The following is a 20,124-nucleotide window of genomic DNA, read 5'->3' as shown; positions in this document are numbered from 1 at the left end:
TGTCTGGTTGGTTGGCCAGCAGCTGCTCGTCTGTCTGGAATTTGAAGTCCTTACCCCTGTCATTTTCAACCACATTTGGTGCTGTTTCCCACTGGGACTTGGGGACTTCTAATCTAATAATATATAATAATAATATGTGGCCCAGATGTTCTGACACTTGGTTGTCCCATCTTGAATCTTGTATCCTGTTACTATGTGGTGGATGCTTGTTAGAACACTGAGCTACCAGGTGCTTTTTGGTTAGTGTGGAGGTTGGTCATTTGTTCATCCATTGTTCCCACATGCATCGCATGTAATGGATCATAGTGGTACTTCATTAGTTCCATGTATGTCTTGTTCTAGTAGCCCATTTCCCATCCGCGTGTCCTGGTTCCTCAACAACAAATTAAAAAAAAAAAAAGCTTACAAACACAGAGAACACAAACAGATGTGACCTGCAGCACACGCAGTAATTTAATTTGATGTTTGTTGCAAATTCATAAAATGGCAAACCTGAATGTTTCTTTATTGATGGGTTTACTCTTAACATTGAACAGCAGAAGTCAGTAAAATTCATCTGAGTGGAAATCTCTTTTTGTGTTGTTTCTTCATACTTCTGTTGTGATGTGGAGCTTTGCGAACCATCTGTGTTTTTGGGTGTATTGTATGAGTTTGCAGCAGGCATGTTATTAAGTTAAATTGCTACATGTACTATGTTTGTTTGTTTTTCCCAAATGAAGATGTTTTTTGAAGCAGTGACCTGTGGGTGTTTATTGTATTTCTGAGTATTTTCTGCATTTGCGAATATTGTCTTAATTTGAAAGTGTTGTATTGTCTCAGCCATTGTACAGATGCCCTTCCAACTGCAATTCCAGATCTACAAGGACAGAACTATGAAAGGACAGATAATGGGTGGATACCAAATAAATTTCTCTAAAGTGATGTATTCACATTACTTGTCTTGCACAAAAAAACAGTTCCGGTGTTTTTTGTTCACATACAACCCCTGGCAAAAATTATGGAATCACCGGCCTCAGAGGATGTTCATTCAGTTGTTTAATTTTGTAGAAAAAAAGCAGATCACAGACATGACACAAAACTAAAGTCATTTCAAATGACAACTTTCTGGCTTTAAGAAACACTATAAGAAATCAAGAAAAAAGATTGTGGCAGTCAGTAACGGTTACTTTTTTAGACCAAGCAGAGGAAAAAAATATGGAATCACTCAATTCTGAGGAAAAAATTATGGACTCACCCTGTAAATTTTCATCCCCCAAATTAACACCTGCATCAAATCAGATCTGCTCATTGACATTGACCCTATGTGTCTTTTTGCAAGGAATGTTTTTGCTCTATGGCAAGATGCATTATCATCTTGAAAAATGATTTCATCATCTCCAAACATCCTTTCAATTGTCCAAAATATCAACATAAACTTGTGCATTTATTGATGATGTAATGACAGCCATCTCCCCAGTGCCTTTACCTGACATGCAGCCCCATATCATCAATGACTGTGGAAATTTACATGTTCTCTTCAGGCAGTCATCTTTATAAATCTCATTGGAAAGGCACCAAACAAAAGTTCCAGCATCATCACCTTGCCCAATGCAGATTCGAGATTCATCACTGAATATGACTTTCATCCAGTCATCCACAGTCCACAATTACTTTTCCTTAGCCCATTGTAACCTTGTTTTTTTCTGTTTAGGTGTTAATGATGCCTTTCGTTTAGCTTTTCTGTATGTAAATCCCATTTCCTTTAGGCGGTTTCTTACAGTTCGGTCACAGACGTTGACTCCAGTTTCCTCCCATTCGTTCCTCATTTGTTTTGTTGTACATTTTTCGATTTTTGAGACATATTGCTTTAAGTTTTCTGTCTTGACGCTTTGATGTCTTCCTTGGTCTACCAGTATGTTGGCCTTTAACAACCTTCCCATGTTGTTTGTATTTGGTCCAGAGTTTAGACACAGCTGACTGTGAACAACCAACATCTTTTGCAACATTGCGTGATGATTTACTCTCTCTTAAGAGTTTGATAATCCTCTCCTTTGTTTCAATTGACATCTCTCGTGTTGGAGCCATGATTCATGTCAGTCCACTTGGTGCAACAGCTCTCCAAGGTGTGTTCACTCCTTTTTAGATGCAGACTAACGAGCAGATCTGATTTGATGCAGGTGTTAGTTTTGGGGATGAAAATTTACAGGGTGATTCCATAATTGTTTCCTCAGAATTGAGTGATTCCATATTTTTTTCCTCTGCTTGGTCTAAAAAAGTAACCGTTACTGACTGCCACAATCTTTTTTTCTTGATTTCTTATAGTGTTTCTTAAAGCCAGAAAGTTGCCATTTGAAATGACTTTAGTTTTGTGTCATGTCTGTGATCTGCTTTTTTTCTACAAAATTAAACAACTGAATGAACATCCTCCGAGGCCGGTGATTCCATAATTTTTGCCAGGGGTTGTAGAAACAAAACATGAAATTTTTCAGTAATAGAAAATGGAGAGCAAAGCTGAAAACATTCAGAGTTTGGTCATTTGATTGGACAAATTAAAACAATTATTTTGCAGTACAAGGTGACTGGAATCCAGATGGCTGAGGTCTTATTCTACTAAATGATGGGTTGTGGGTCTGATGCCCCCCAAAAATGCTTAGTTTTGTGGCACAGTGCAGCTGTACACGGAACTCACACAAAAAGATGTCCAGGAAACGATGTGGAAAAAATAATACATTATTCATGGTAAATACAGTTTTTACAGACTGGTCTGGTTGGAAGATCCTTCCATGACTTCATTCATAATGCTTGCAGGTTATATAGTCATTGTTTGTGCGCTGCTTCTTCCTCATGGAATTAGGCCTTGGGCTGCAGGGGTTCCACCCCCCTCCCCCCACAGCAGTCTGACCCATGGGTTTTTGGAAGCCTTGGTATGTCTACAATTCAAACTGACTGGTAATGGTATATAAACTGGGATGCACCCATGTGCATGTGAAAAAATAATGCAAATTCGCATTTATTCATATCTTCCCTTTCAGTTGGCCTCAAAACATAATCCTGGTGTCGAAATCTATATTTTTAGAGTCCTAAAGTTAATGTCTGAAATCAAGGGCGTAGGTTTGGTCTCAGCTTTGGTAGGGACAATACCACTCCCCCCGCCCCCTGCCCACCATCACCACCCCCTAACCCACTCATACCATTAGACGCACAAGTACAGCATAATACATAACATATGACGACATAATGCTGAATAATTTAACACTTTATTTACATTATCAAGTGTGTAGGCAAACAAACAAATAGCTTAAATAACAAAATTGCACCCAAAATCACGAATCTATTCTATAGGCCTACACCTGAGAGAACAAGACAACAAAAAAAATGTTTGTGGAGCTAACAAAAAAAAAAAAGTTTTTGCAACCAAGATGTATAATCTATTGTCTTCATCAATAATGCAGTTGTAGGTATCTGGCAACCTAATTTGCCAAAAAAAAAAAAAAAAAGGGGGCTTTACAATGATATATGGTGTATTACGGTAAACGTAAGCCTGTGATGTCATAACGCAGAGGAAAAATACCGAAGTTTCACACTAGTGCGCCGCTGATTCTCATTACCGTAAGCCCTCACTCTGAAAAATTTTAACACTGACAGCAAGCCAAGAACCCATGCTTTCCAACAGTATGCTATATGTTGCATATATTACAGTAAAGTGCGTTCGGTGACTTTTGAAACGAGGGAAAAGTATGAAAAAGAGCGCAAAAGTGACAGAAAAGTACAGAGACAGACAGCAAACATAAATGTAGTAATTTTTGAGGAAAAGGCAGGGTGTTAGTGTCATTTGTGAAGGTGTGTGTGCGTGTTTGTGTGGGTGTGCAGTTTATTTTAAGTGTGGCGCACAGCATTGTTCGCAAGCCCCCCCCCCCCTCCGCCCTTCTTGTTTTTCTGCGCCGGAGCAGTGTTGCCAGATATGAAATATGAAACTATCGTACCAAAACCTCAAAATTATCGTATTTTGGGAGAAATTATCGTACACAAACAAAACGCATACAACGTAGCTATTTTAGCGTTTTTTTTTTAATTTACAAAGAATTTTATGTCACATTTTTAAACAGTAATTATAGTAATGGGGAAACTATGGCACAAAAAGAACGCAAATGCACTACCAGACTAGAAAGATTTTTTTTTTCTGTGAAGGGACACGAACGTGTTAATTACCAGACTAGAAAGAGTCAAATTCAACCTCAAGGTCGCTGTCGTCATCCGATGCCATGGACACTTGTGCAGATTTTGTTGAACACAGAAAAAATGTTGACACCTCCATAAGGAACTTGAACTTTTTTTTATTTTTCTTGTATATCTCTTTGCTCTTGTGTTTTGTTCGTTTGTTGTTGCATTTGTTGAAATAAAGTTTCGAAAAAAAAAAAGATGATGTTGGTTGGGGAATCTTCCTGTCACGGCAGAGATTGGATGGGAACTCATTACTTTGTATAGAGAGGGGGCGGGCTTTCAAATGACGTTGTCCCAGGCCGGCCAAAGCTAGCAGCAGCCCTGTGTGTGGTGTGTCTTTGATGCCGCCTGAGTGCAACGCCTGCAAAATGATTCTTGGGTGTCAGAGAGAGATGCATGTTTGGGCAACCAACTGAAATTATCGTACATATTGGATTTTTTTCCCATTATTGATCGTACATCATACAGAGGGCAAAACTATCGTACAAATACGATAATTATCATACATCTGGCAACACTGCACCGTAGCCACCCATCCTCTGCGCTCCGGGACCACCCACTTTACAAATTAAGCACTGCCTGCCACGAGATGCGCTTTATGTCCATGTGAGAAGAACGTGAGCTAATGAAATTGCAACATGGGTAACCCTGTCACTCTGGCACGTTGAAAACACAAAACGTGACGACTAAAATTATAGTATCGAGTTCGCAAAAAAATAGTGAATGATTTTGTTATGTAAAAAAAAAATGCTAAATATTGGTAGGGACTATTTTGCCATCCCAAAATATTGGTTGTGACTTGTCCCTATGGTCCATATGCAAACCTACGCCCCTGTCTGAAATTATTGACAACCTAAATGTAGCCATTTGCATCTTATTTGAGATTTTTTTAAAAAGGGATTAGATTCAAAATTCATTCATTATCTTAACTTTGGACATTTCTTTTCAATCACTATAAAATTTCTTTTACTTTAATTCATGTAGTATCCCCTGGCAGACAGAGTATTATAATAATCCACCTCTTCCTGGTCCATTGCATGCCCTAACAGGCAACAAAACAGGGATTTACTGATGGAGTCTTGACAAAATGTACATGCTTCATGTACTCTGTCGGTATTTAGTCACTCATTCTAATTCTTGTTGATGTTCATCCTTTAGTTGAGTTCATCTTAATAAAGGCTAAACCCATTTTGATCATCAAGATCATGAGTATAATCTTCATTTTCAGGTCTAATATTAATTTCGGTAAAATTAATTTGCATTGCAGCCTCAGCAGCAGCAGGAGAATTCTTGCATTTTAAGATTTTTTCATATTATGGAGCCAAAGATTAGTTGAGCATTATTTATTTGACATCAGACCAATCCAGAAAAAAAAAAAAAAAAAAAAAAAAAAAATATATATATATATATATATATATATATATATATATATACACCTTATCAAAACAATATCAATATTACAGAGGCAATGACATCTTTGTAAACAGCTTTTGAAAAACACATGTATTTATGTAAGTACTTACCAGTGTTCTCATTCTTGCACAGGGTGAATGAGTAGCTGCGACATGTCTGAGGCTGGTGGATCACGAATATAATACATATATACACTGTTTTCCGGGATAGTCCTGTACTGTAACTATGGGAGGAGTTGTGGTTACTGGTACATACAAGTGAAAAGCTGTGACAGTGATGTCTTTTTCATCCTCCTGTATTATGCCAAAAAGATGGATGATGTTACCACTCTCTTTGATACTGGAGCTGGAAACAAGAAAACCCAAATCAATGTGACAACAATGGCCCAAAATATCTCAGAACTCCACACTGTTGGCATGTTGTGCCTATTGTGGATGTGACACCTCAGATGCACTGAAGGGCATAGGTCACCTCAAGTCACTGAAAATACTCAGAGCGCTAAATTTGAACATCCATTAGCAAGGTTGGAACGGCACATCAGACGGGTAAACTTTCTTGTGAGAAGTTGGAAGCATGCTCATATTCCCAATCCTACTGATAACAATGGCTGGACTCTCGTGGATGGTAAGTTGGAGCCTCTCTGGTTTGATGGCGATGTATTGCCTGAGAGCTTAACAGTCATTTGCCAAAGATCTGAATCAGAAAATGAAGATCATTCTGATTCTGATGGTGTCACAGATGTGACGCAGCAAGTTGTCATGACTCTAACAGTGATGCGTTGTTCAAGATGGTGATACTTATATCTTTGAATGTTATCAGAAAGTTTCTGGTTTTCTTCTTTTGGTGCATCACATGACAATGTTGTAGATACAAAGTTGATGTATAAAGCAAGATGCTATGACTCTGACAGTAATGTGTAACTCCAAAGTGATGCTTTTTTATACTTATATTTTTGAATACAATCAGTTCTGTTTTGTTTGGGCTATACATGATCATCATGAATGGGTGGATTAAATGTGTGATGACAGCAAAGTGTGCAAATAAGGTTTATTGTAGTAATCAGTTTGACAGATACCTGTTTAGATGTAAATTAGAAGGGCTCATTTCTTGCTTAACTATTCAACTTGGACAACTAATTGGAATATGTGAAAATCTGAAATATTACTCTATTAGATGAAACTATTATGGGAGAGAGATAACTATACCAGTTGTATTGCCTGACATTATTATTCCTTGATGATACTTGTGTTTGACTGTATTCTGGAAGATTTGTTGTTGTTGTCCATTTGGCTGCTCCTGTTTTTTGTTCAGGATCGCCACAGTAGATACAGCCAGATCCGCATTGGGATTTGGCATAGGTTTTATGCCGGATGCCCTTCCTGACACAACGCCAGTGTAACCTGGAGAAACACAGCCGCTGGTGTTCCAAAGAGGTCTCCCATCCCAGTACTAACCAGGTCCCGCCACTGGTTAGCTTCTGAGATCTTGACGTGATCAGGCTTACACAGAGCAGATCGACTTTTATAAAGATTTGGAAGCTCAGTGAAATAGGATGTGAATTACCAATCTGTAGACCTGGGTTTGATTCCCGGTAATACTACCTGTCTGTGTCCTTGGACAAGACACTTTATCTGCGTTGGCCCAGTCTTCCCAGCTGTAAATGGAAACAAGCGTTACTTGAGGAAGCAACCTGTGATGGACTGGTATCCTACTGAGGGGAGTCACAGACTATCATCATCCCCTTACACTGGGATATCCGAAGATAAGCACCAGCCTGATGGCCCTCAGGGACTATATCTGGATTATGTTTTCTTCTTTCATAAAGAGTCTACAAACTAACTCAGCTATATCTCACTGAACACACTTGTTATAAAACTCAGAATCTTTTAGAACATATGTTTTGAAGATTTTTGAGGAACCTCAGTTGACTTCCATGCACTGATTCTGTAGTTCCTAAAATTAAAATACAGGTACTTAATCCTACAATTATTAAGACCCCTTTAGTACTGCAAGGTCAACAAGTCACAGGCGTTTTGGATGTCAGGTCATCTGGAAGCAGGCATTGGCACCTTGCGTCACTGCGCCCACAACAATATGGGACCGCCCTGATCCTGGATAGCCACGACCCACACATACAACCAGTCCATTGCCACCTCTCGAATGTAGCAATCTACCATCAATTGCGCACAGAGAAATTGACCACATGTCCAAAATGTTCCAGCTGACGTTCCCCCAGAATGCAAATGATGCGCCTCATCTGAGTCTCCTGAAGGAACCGCTCCTTTGACACCAAGTCACTCCAGTAGTATCCAAGTATCCCCTGAAGAAACCTAGTACCAAAGAGATCCAGTTGTTGCCTTAAGTCACTTGTTTAGCATCCAGGTCTTGTAAGCATACAGTAAGACAGGAACCCTAAAAACTCTGACCTTTGCTTGACCCAGAATCATGAACGTCACTGCCAAGACAACACTTTGTTGCATAGACAGACTTCTGATGGCCAATTCTAGGAAATTGTTGAAAGCTTGGATCTTAGTTTTGATGTATGATGTATGGAGAACAAAACAGCATGAAAAGTAGAAGCTTTTAAAATTTTATCTATGTATTTCTTTTTGCTTTTTGACAGGAAACGTAAATAGTAGTTGTTCATCAAGCAACCCTCAGATTCCTGTCTTGTTCTTAGGTCAGTTTTCTGAGTGTCTTGTTATTTTTCTTTAGATGTCCTCTGCTCATGCATGAAGTCGGCGAGTATACAGTTAGACATAGGCACAGTAGCAGGGCAAATAGTGCGCCAGCCCCTGCTACTGCGCCACTCTTTTCTGCTGCTGAACTTATGTCTTACGATTCTAATACAGATATTGATGAGTTGGTTAGCTTGTTCAATACTACGTGCTCAGAGATTCTCAATGTTGTCTCCCCTTTCACTAATCGGCGTGCAAAACGCTCAGAGTCATGGCACAATGACATCACGCGCACACACAGATGGGAATGCCGCCATGCAGAACGGAAATGGAAGAAAGATCAACTTCAAGTATCACTGGGGATTATCAAGATGCTGTTAAGACTGCAAAATCAGAGTATATGGCAAATATTGTGTCTACAGATCTTCACAAACCCCAGGTTCTTTTTAATGTTTTGAACAAAATTGTTAGCCCTATGGATTCAATTGGTGCTGTTCCCTCTGTTTCTTTGTGTGACAAATTTTGTCAATTTTTCAGTGACAAAATCTCACTCATTCGATCTTCTTTGCCAGCTGTCATCACTGACCCCTGCATCATTCCTGAGTGCACAGCTGTTTTTAGTCAATTTGAGCCTATTTCTCTGTGTGACTTATCTAAAACTGTTGAATGTTTAAGGCCTTCAGACTGTGCACTGGATTTCCTTCCTGCTAAGCTTTTGAAAGAAGTCCTTGATTGAGTTGGCCCTTGTATTTTACAGTTGATTAATGCCTCTCTGACTTCAGGTGTTGTTCCTTGTTCCTTTAAACAGGCCATATTACAGCCCCTCTTAAAAAAAACATAATTTTGACCCTGCTATTTTTTCTAATTATAGACCCATTTCTAAGATGCCATTTTTATCTAAAATACTTGAAAAGGTGGTCTATACTCAATTACTGTCGCACCTTACTGCATTTGACATAACTGAAAAATTCCAGTCTGGTTTTAAACCTTTGCACAGCACTGAAACTGCTCTTTTAAAAGTTTTTAATGATCTTCTTTTAATCATGGACTCTGGCAGCTCAGCTGTGCTTGTGCTTTTAGATTTAACTGCAGCCTTTGACACTGTTGACCACCAAATCTTATTATCTCGCCTTGAATCGTGCGTTGGATTAAATGGCACAGTGCTCAAATGGTTCAAGTCCTATTTGACTGGTTGGTGCTTTTCTGTAAACCTTGGTCCCTTTGCGTCACAGAAAGCCCCTTTGACTTGTGGAGTACCTCAAGGTTCAATCTTAGGGCCAATTCTATTTTCGCTCTATTTGCTTCCTTTGGGATCAATTTTTAAGAAATATAACATTCAGTTTCACTGCTTTGCTGATGATGTGCAGATTTTTTTACCTCTGAACCTTAAAACAAACTCATCTGCCATCCTACAGACTTGCTTTCAAGAAGTCAAAGACTGGATGTCTTTAAACTTTTTGAATCTAAATGAAAACAAAACAGAGATTGTGGTCCTTGGTGACCTTGACCTTTCTGTCCTTGGTTCACTCACCTCCTACTGTCGTTCATCTGCTAAGACTCTTGGTGTTTTTATAGACAGCTCTTTTAAATTCGAGAAGCAGATCAACACAGTGGTCAAAACAAGCTTCTTCCAGCTTAGACTTTTAAGTAAAATCAAGCGTTACCTGCCCCCAAAACAGCTGGAACAGGTTGTGCAGAGGTTGTGCACGCCTTGATCACATCTCGTTTAGACTACTGCAATTCTCTGTATGTTGGTCTTAATCAGTCGTCTCTGCATCGCCTGCAGATGGTGCAAAATGCAGCTGCGCGTCTGCTCACTGGAGCCAAATGGAACCAACACATTTCTCCTGTTTTGTCTTCACTGCACTGGTTGCCTGTTGCTTTTAGAATTGATTTTAAGATTTTGTTGCTTGTTTTTAAATCAATTCATGGTCAAGCCCCATTCTATTTATCTGATATGCTGTCATTGCACACTCCAGGAAGAGCTCTGCGCTCCGCGGACCAGAGTTTACTGGTCTGTCCCAGATCTAAGCTAAGGACCAGGGGAGACAGAGCCTTTGCTGTTGCGGGACCCAAGCTCTGGAACTCTCTGCCATTAAATGTCCGACTGGCTCCTTCAATTGACTCTTTTAAGACTCTTTTAAAGACGCATCTTTTTGCACTGGCTTTTAACACAAGATGAGCTGAATACTGCCACATCTTTTATTGTCTTGTTGATTTATTTTGTTCTTGTATTTAACTAAATATAATTTTAATTCCTTTTATTGTACAGCACTTTGGGGCAGTGTTGACTGTTTGTAAATGTGCTTTATAAATAAACCTGACCTTGACCTTGACATATTAAACAGTCTTGATTTGATCTTGTGTTTCCCCCTACAAATGTCTTTATAAAGCATGTTAAGCTGATTATTTTGTTAGTGTGGTGTGAATAGCTTTCATGCAATGTACCTTGTGTTTCCTGTCAGTTTCGTGACAGGCATGTGCTATCGGTGAAAAGTGTCACTTTTTACATTTTTCATTTGCTTAACCATAACGTGCAAAAGCGATAAGAAACATACCAGCCAGCCATGTGCGTTTTCTCACCACAGCAGAAGCCTGTCCCCACAAGTGTTCGTGGGAAGTGATATCTGTCCCCATGACGTGTATATACACACACATATATGAATAGCACCCACTTTTGCACGTTCTTGCTGTGAAATGTTAATACGTGCGCCATCTACCTGTCTCTGTGCACGTGCACACGCGTGTGTGTGTGAGATATCTGATGTCAGCTGTCACATCCCAGTCGGTCTGAGCCCATAATAAGAGACAATAATAACAACTCATTAAAACCGAGTGCAGGAACTGTGGAGCTCATCGGCTCATCAAATTAACCTTTGAACACTTCATATATATATACACACACACACACACACACGAGTGCCCAAGATGCCTGTTTTCCTCACACAGTTAGTCACTGCACAATCTTTCTCCTTTTTACATCTTTCCATCTTCCCCCTCTCTCAGCCAGTGGGTGTGTCAACAGGGGATTGGTCCTTTCTGCCGGGTAATTGATGAATTATATGCAATATGTAAATGAGGCGCCATTAATCTCCTGACTGACAGCTTCGTTTATGGGGCCTTAATGACGGCTGGATTAGATTCTAATTAAAATCTGCTCAAAACACCCCACGCTAAGAAGCTGCTGCTGGCCTATTCCTCCATCTTCTCGTTTTTGCTCTTTCCCACCTTTTCTCCCTCTCTCGTTGGGATGATGCATTTGTTTCCTGCGAACTTTTCCTCACTTTCCTGTCTTCCTCTGCATTGCTTTTCACCTCGCGCTCTCCTCCCTTTGTTAACCCGCACAGACACGCACGCTCATCTCTACAACACTTATCCAATGTCGGGCTGATGTGAAAAAGGAGATGAGCTGCTCTGGCTGTCATTAAGGCTGATGTGGCCCGTGTCATTTCCCTTGTCAGGACATTCACGCCGTTTAGTCGGAGCCAGTGTGATGTCTGACAGCTTTTCACTTGCTCCGGGATTGATTGAGCATGCCTGGCTCAATCAAACCGTGGGATTCTGCAGGAAGTCTTTGCCTTGATTGGAATGGGTGACATGGTGGGAACTGGAAGGAGGCAAGAACTGCGAAAATAAGGAAAGGATGGAAAGTAAGGGAGCGAGCAAACACATGATAAGTAAATAAATGTAGGAGTAAGCTGAACCATAATGAGATGCTTTATTGACGCCATGAGGAACCTCCTTTTTTGCTTGCTCGTATCCACTGGGAGGTCATATTTGCTGAACACACACCCGCTGGATCTGGTCATGTTTCAGTGTTTTTCTTGTTGACACTTCAGCAGGAGCAGAATTTTATAGATAGATGGACACTTTCTAAAAGCAGGCCAAGCATCAAATTCTCAGCATGAGAAACTGAGTGATTGCAGCGTTAAACTGCTTAATGACTAACATTAGCTTGTGTTTCTGCTTGCAGTTCTAGACCTGGTCGACCGCCCAAGAGGCTCCAGAGTGTGACAGAGGGCGGAACCCACCACATGCTGTCCCACAGCGGTCTGTTGCATGCTGGGATCTTGCCCCCTGCAGGTGACCACCCAGGATTCCCATGTACATACATGTGTACAAAAGAAATATCAGCTCACCAATGCACTGAAATTTCATTGTTGAAAGAAACACTGTACAGATAAAATGCATTGATATTGATGCATTGATGGAATAGTGTATTTTGTTGTTAAAGCTACAGTATGTAGGATTTATGGATGTTTATGAGAATAAATGGAATATAGCATTCACAACCATGCCGTCATTGGTGTATAATTACCTGATTAATTATACCTGATTAATTATATAATTGTAATTGTATAATTACCATGATCAAATTACTGATGTGTTTTATTAGCTTAGACTGAACCCTTCATATTCACGAGGTCTGTTAGAAAAGTATCCGACCTTATTATTTTTTTCAAAAACCATATGGATTTGAATCACGTGTGATTGCGTCAGACAAGCTTGAACCCTCGTGCGCATGCGTGAGTTTTTCCACGCCTGTCGGTTGCGTCATTCGCCTGTGAGCAGGCTTTGAGATGGCGTTCAGACAGCTGTCGGTGGTTTTTCCATCGAGTGATTATCCGAGAAATTGTGGATGTGCCTGGACATGCCAGAACATGTCCCGTGAGGCTTCATCACGGCGTTGCTGTGCGCCATGCGGCACAGCCGCGACACGCGGAATTCCTCCGCGCGTCTGTCTCAGTGTGCCGAAAAAGTGCTGATGTCCACGTCTTTTCACAATTCCTGTGCTAGTCAGACGACGTCCCGGATAAAACACAGCGTCCAGTTTGGAAATGAATGGCACATTCCACTGTTACAGGAGTTTTTGTCATGGAAAGAGGAGCGGAGGCTTTGCGCGTCGCGGCGGTGCCGCATGGCGCACACCAACGCCGTGATGAAGCCTCACGGGACATGTTCTGGCATGTCCAGGCACATCCACAATTTCTCGGATAATCACTCGATGGAAAAACCACCGACAGCTGTCTGAACGCCATCTCAAAGCCGTCCTGTGAGACCAAAACGGAGGTGGTTTTGTCTCACTCCAGTAGCGAATCCATCGTGACGCGCGAAGCCTCCGCTCGGCTTTCCATGACAAAATCTCTTGTTAAAAGTGAAATCTGCCGGAAAATGGTTGATGTCCAGCTCTTGTGATAACCAGAGAAATGGCACACGATGGTCACGGTTCCAGACAGCCATCCGTTTAGAAATGAAATGGTCGTTCAGCCTGTCGATGGTGGCTTCGGAGCGCGGCGCGCCCCACAGCCACTGGGGGCCATCCTTAAAGCGACAGTAACACTCCTTATTCTCTGTGAAGCCCGTAACTTTTTCACCAAAAGCCAGATAAATTTTTCTAATGGTTTCCAGTTGCCAGTCTCTAACAGTTTCTGAAAAAATTCTGATGGAAAAAAAGCCCAAATCATTCCACCATTTCCTGACAAAGAAAATCCGACGAGGGGCTGGACCACTCCTCACTCAAAGCCTGCTCACAGGCGAATGACGCCCCCGACAGGCGTGGAAAAACTCACGCATGCGCACGAGGGTTCAAGCTTGTCTGTCGCAATCACACATGATTCAAATCCATATGGTTTTTGAAAAAAATAATAAGGTCGGATACTTTTCTAATAGACCTCGTACATGGGGGCAGGTACCCTCATGTCCCCAAAGGGACATACTTACGCCACCTTATGCAGTCTGCAACATGGCCAAAAGACTGAAGAAAAACAAATCTGTGATTGCACCCCTATGCATGGTCTCCTGGTTGCTCGTGCAGTAAGTTGGCAAAAACTAATTTTTCTGATGTGGAAGTTGATACGTGTTTTTTATCACAATGCAGGAAGATGCATTTGTGACTAGCAAAAGCACAATGTAGTCTGCTCTCTCACCAGTAGATGGCACCAAATCACACACACTGTAGCTTTAAGCATCATTTGCTCACTTTCTGGGTCAGCACGGTGGCTTAGAGGTTAGCACTGTTGCCATACAGCAAGAAGGTCATGGGATTGATTCCCGCTTGTGGCCTTTCTGTGTGGAGCATGTTCTCCCTGTGTTTACGTGGGTACCCTCCGGGTGCTCTGGCTTCCTCCCACATCCAAAGATATGCAGGTTAGGTGGATTGGAAATCTTAAAAATTGTCCATATTTATGTGTGCTTGTCTACATATGGCCCTACAACAGACTTGCGTCCTGTCCAGGGTGTACCCGCCTTATGCTCTGACTGCTGGGATAAGCTCCAGCCCCCCCCCCCCCAATTACAATAACCAGTTGAAGATGAGTGAATGAGTGTGCTCACTTTCTGGGATTTTTCTAGAAAAATTAAGTATGAGGGCAGCAGGGAAGGATGCTGGTGGGGAGGATATTGTCTGAAAATCTGAGGTGGAATATTCTAAAGGGAGCTTGATTGTTTCCTCTTGTATTCTTGCAAACAGAATCTTGTTCTATGTCAGCTGATCCTGTATATAAAGTATATGAAATCTTGGAAGTATGTGACACATAAACAAGATGAACAGTCTAATGAGACATCATAATTACATGAAGGTCACAGCTTTTTAAACCATTTGATGGACTATTTGACACAATTTTGATTTTTTTTTTTTTCTTCTTCTTCAGTAATCACACTGTTTTTCCATCAATAGACATATTGTTCACTGGTAGTGCTTTCTTTGTTGTTGTGTTTTTTTTGTTTGTTTTTTTTTTACAGGAAAAAGATTATATTAAGGAAGACGTGAGCATAATGCATGGCATTTAATGCTCATTTTATTTATTTATTTATTTATTTATCTTTTGTCAGAGGGTGCACACACCAAAAGCAAGAGGGTGCAGGACCCCTGGTACTGAATGTACCTGTTTGCTTGCAGGATGTCTCAAAAGCACATGAACCAGTTTTAATAAAATTTTGCAGACAGGTCAGTTTTCAGTCAGAAATGATTTTATTAGACTGATGCGGACATAACATCACTTTTAAACACAATTTTAGATTTTGAACATGCTTTACCCATTTACACCTACGTCTTGCCCAAGGACACAGACAAGTAGCATGACTGGGAATTAAACACAGATGTACATATTGGGAGCCCAACTCTTGTACCACTGTGCTACATGTCTGTTCTTTTAATTCAAGGGGTTTAATGAAAATAACACAACAGTTTAGGAATTACATTTTTATACATACGTAGTTCCTGTAAGTAATTGGACAAACCAGACATGAGATTGTTGATGTTTAAATCATCACTTTTCCAGCCAGTTTTCTTTAGACACATCAGCGTATGAATACATGTACATTTCCCAGTCACTGAATATGTCCCAGACTTCCTTTACTGCAGTCATTAAGAATTACAAACGGTATAGTAACTCTGTCTGGAGAAAGCAAATTTCAAAAACAGAGTGACTGTGCAAGAAGGAGATGAGTGAGGGAAGCCACCAATACATCCACTGTAACATTCTGAATTCCAGTGTCTGCCCGGGTCTTCGTCTAACTTTTCTCATCACATGGCACTCTTATCCTTTGTAAGACTTCCAAGTGAAGTATGCACAATTTGCACATAAATAAACAGGAAGATTGGTTAAGAGTGTTTCCCTCAGTTTTGATGCATACTTCATTTTTAGTTTCTGGTTGTCCTAGTAGTAATATTTTTCAGTGTGATATGTAAATGAAGTCTGTCATGAGATGTGTCTTTCTTTTTGTAACAACATGTGAAACACCATGCGGATGTTGGGCTATGCCCCGTGTTGCACAGTGCTGAATGTTTAGGCTTAATTGAATGAGCTCCACAATGCTCAATGAGTCATGAGTGAATCCTAATTGGAATCCAAAACTCCCAGGCAACAGTTCAATCAGTACCTTTGTGCCCCCACTCAACATGAATACAATTTAGTTGAGGATTTGCCAGGAGATCGTTGCACTAGCAGCATCAGAAGTCAGTGTTTTCAATCGCGTAAAATTTTATCTGCTGGCCTGAAGAAGCCAACAGAAGGTGGGTTTAAATCCAGTATTTGCCCCTCACAGGTCTACTGAGGCCGATTAAAGATGCCGCATCCTTATGTAGTGAAACACTCAGAAGTGGTGACAATTAGCCAATAGCACACCAATTAATAATAACAACAGCTACACTACTACTACTACTACTGCTACTACTGCTATTACTTCTACTTCAAATACTGCTACTACTATTTCTATTTCTATTATGACATTACTTCTGTTCCTGTTCCTACTCATTAATAAATGTATTGTCATTAATACTTTTTCTACTATTATTTTATATTATTTATATTACCAGGGGCGTCAGACTGGGTGGGTAAAGGGTACTATGTACCCAGGCCCCAGAGCATGGGGGGGGGGGGGGGGGGGGGGGGGGGCACAAAAACTGGCATTAATTACATTTTTGTGTTGCATGTTATTAATGTTCATACAATTCATGTTGTAAAAGAATATTATTACTATGAATGTATAAATGTTGTGAAACATAATTCTGCTCTAACAATAATATTGAAAGATCTCTGAGGGCCCTTCCCACCCCTGCATAGTTGTACAATGGTGTAGTCCAGGCGCATAGGCAGCACTCTGCCCCACACACACACACACACATATCACAAACGGGATCTGACGGAAAGAGGGGGTATTTAGTAGTGCTGAAACAACTAATCAATTTAATCGATTATTAAAATAGTTGTCAACTAATTTAGTCATCATTTAGTTGTTAAATAACTTTGTTTTACTGCAAATATTTCATTTCTTCAAAGCAGCAGATTGAAGCAGCAGTTCTTCGATCTACTGCTTTGTTGATTCATTGTTTTATATTGCTTTATCTTAATTTTTCCCCGCTAAAACCCCAAAGAGCATATGTCTGTAATATTTACCTTTTTAAGTTAATCTGACCTGTTATGGTCTTCTGAAACAGTTGATAGATGTATTTTATAACTTTAAAACGGGGCCGATGCTAACGCATTAGCATGTCTATGGCGTTTTCAATGTTAAAGTTAGCATTAAGCTGTTGCAGCTGTCAGCACATTTGTGTGCATTTGTTTTCTGTATAATAATTCATGGCTCAGTGTTTGTTGTTGTAAAAGAGTCAAATGTATTACAAATTGTAATATTTTAATTTATTTTTTATTTGTATATTAGCAATAATAGCAATAACAATAATAGTAATAATAACCAGTAATGCTACAATACAATTTTAGAGAAAGAAACAAAAGGACCTGATTAAACACAACAGAAAAGATAAATCCAACTAACAATGAACATAAATAAATAAATAAATATAGAAATAAATAACTGTTTCCTATGAAAACCTAGTGACTCTTAAACCTCCACTTCACCCCCGTTTTATTTAAGTTTAATGACAATTTGTTTCGGTCAAACCACATCAAAGCTGTGTTTTTACACAAGAAAAAATAAAATGCAGTTAACTGCACATTTGTCTTTTTTTCATGAAAATATGTTTTTAAAGATCACATATTACACTTTTAGTCAGGCCTTTAAAATAGTTTCATGGACTCTTGCTGTAATATGTTGTCAGTGGTTGAGATAGTTGCTGTAGGCATCTAAAAATACTTATAATCGGGTGAAACCTGCTACAAATGTCTTTGTGGTGTGTCGGCGATGTATATGTGCAAAATAAAACAAAACACTACTCCAGGTATGTTTTTGACGAGAATATAACATAACTTTGTTACAAGCTCAAACATTGATGTTGTGTGAAAAAGGCCTTTTAATAATAACTCAAAGAAATAATGGCAAAACTCACATGTAATAAAAAAAAAAAGATTAATCAAAAAAATAATCAACCAATGAACTGATCAGTAAAATAATCATTAGTTACAGCCCTAGTGTTTAGGCTGAAATAAAATGTCTTTCCTAAAAAAAAAAATCAAATCTGGATTTCAAAAAAGAAGAGGAAAAAAAAAGAGCAGGGTAAGAAAACTAAATGTGTTAAAGCAGCTGCTAACCAAATTCTTTGAAGAGAGGTGAGCTTGAATTGAGTTGAGTTGGGGGGTCTGGGGGACCAAATTGCATTCCTTTGCATTTTAACAGACAGGAATGCACCAAATTGCACCATTTTTCTAGAAAATGTTGCAGTTTGGTCCCCCAGACCCCCCCCCCCCCAAGTCAATATTGCTCCCCCAACTTTAAAAAGGGTTCTGACTCCCAGGTGTGATCTAAGGTACATGATTTAGACCTGGTTTGACTACGCATTAGAAATGTGGTGTTTGCGTTAATAAAAACGAACATTACAGTGTGTGTGTGTGTGGGGGGGGGGTCAATATGGCTAGTACCTAGGGCCCAGAATTTGATGCTACGCCCCTGATTATTACTATTGATATTGTTATTATACTATTGCTATTATTTGTATAGTATGTTCCAAAGTGCTTCACAAATCAAAATACAAAAAATAAATAACACACATATTAAAGCGAAGTAATTTAAACATTAACAATCAAAATGAAAAAACTCATCATTCAGAGAAAAAAAAAAAAAACTCAACAGACCGACCTCTTCTGGTCCTCCATGTAAGATGGTGCACAACCATTGAGAATAGTTAAAGTTAACAAAATTATAAAATCTGCAGAGGAGGTAACCAATACGAGAAACCAGTACCAGAGGCATACTTTCAAATTTCTATGTTCCACTCAAAATTTCAGCTGCTGTATTTTATTTGAGCCAAACCCACAGATCAGACCACACAGTTGCATTTAAGTAGCTATGTATTTTTTCATACATGATGAAACTAAAATGATCTAGTTTTATTAACACTGAATTTTGACTGGGTGTAGTAGACTTAAAGTTCCACTCGCGTGTTTCCCGTTGGGATCCACAGGCTCTAGATTGGGTAGTGTTTATAAAATTAGATTAGCTGACATTTTCAAGGATGGTAATAAGTTAAGCAAAGTTTCTATAATAAGTTGGAATCTTGTGTGAGTCCAGAATGTTTTTAGAACATTAAACCTCAACAACCCTTTTATTTCCTGTAATTTATGAAATTTTTAAAAATGTTAATTTACTATCTTAATGTATTTATAAATTGTTTAGGTTCTTTTTATCATATACATACTATTAGTATATGGCTAGGATGGTACGTGCACTCTGATTGGCTGATTTTCAGTCTGATGTTTCCCATATCAGACCGTTACCATGACAATCGGTCCGGATCGCGTATCATATTTGACTGTTTCATGTACACTCATGCATGAACACAGTGCAAGCAGCTGGAACGTGTTGTACCACATCGCGCTGCTGCTGTGGAGAAACAAAACAAAAAGCACACACCATATAAAACACCGCAATTTCCAATATTTAATTCCTGTTATCGAGCAGACAATACAAGTATGATTCCTCTGTGCCTCTGTATGCGACCCACGGTCATAGACATACAGGCATGAAATGACATGAATGAAGCAGTGCACTCTCATTATGTCTTATTTGCAGCCGGGTATATAAATAATTACTACAATCAGCGGACACTGATAGATTAGATAGTGGTGTATAATTAATGAAAATCACTGGGTTGATATAAATAATAAATAAAAGGGGACCCAATACAGAACCCTATGGTTAAATAACCCTGGTTAAATAAAAAATAAATGCCACTTGCAGGATTCGAACCTGCATTTTACAGAAACTCTGATTAATAGGCAGAATCTTTACCAATGCACTACAATCACTGTCTTATAGCAGGAGCATAAAATGCCTAAATCAACATAAAGATAAACATATTTAAAAAAAAATAGATTTTAGATGATGTAGACAAAGAGGAAGTTTTTGTCATCTTTAATTATGGTGAAAAAGCGCCGTA

At 39.5% G+C, this 20,124-nt stretch overlaps 1 protein-coding gene across 2 annotated transcripts in view; it reads left to right on the top strand.

Annotated features, from left to right (window-relative positions):
- dachc (dachshund c) overlaps positions 1–20,124 on the top strand; it is an 87,758-nt gene that overhangs the window by 22,586 nt on the left and 45,048 nt on the right. For both annotated transcript variants that reach the window (XM_034184284.1, XM_034184283.1), the window contains exon 2: positions 12,265–12,374. In XM_034184284.1, the coding sequence (XP_034040175.1) occupies positions 12,265–12,374 (110 nt within the window). The remainder of the gene's footprint in view (positions 1–12,264; positions 12,375–20,124) is intronic.

This window comes from Thalassophryne amazonica, chromosome 13, assembly GCF_902500255.1.
Source record: "Thalassophryne amazonica chromosome 13, fThaAma1.1, whole genome shotgun sequence".
Classification (NCBI taxonomy): Eukaryota; Metazoa; Chordata; class Actinopteri; order Batrachoidiformes; family Batrachoididae; genus Thalassophryne; species Thalassophryne amazonica.
The sequence above is the reverse complement of the archived record's forward strand: the minus strand, read 5'-3'. Positions and strand labels throughout refer to the sequence as shown.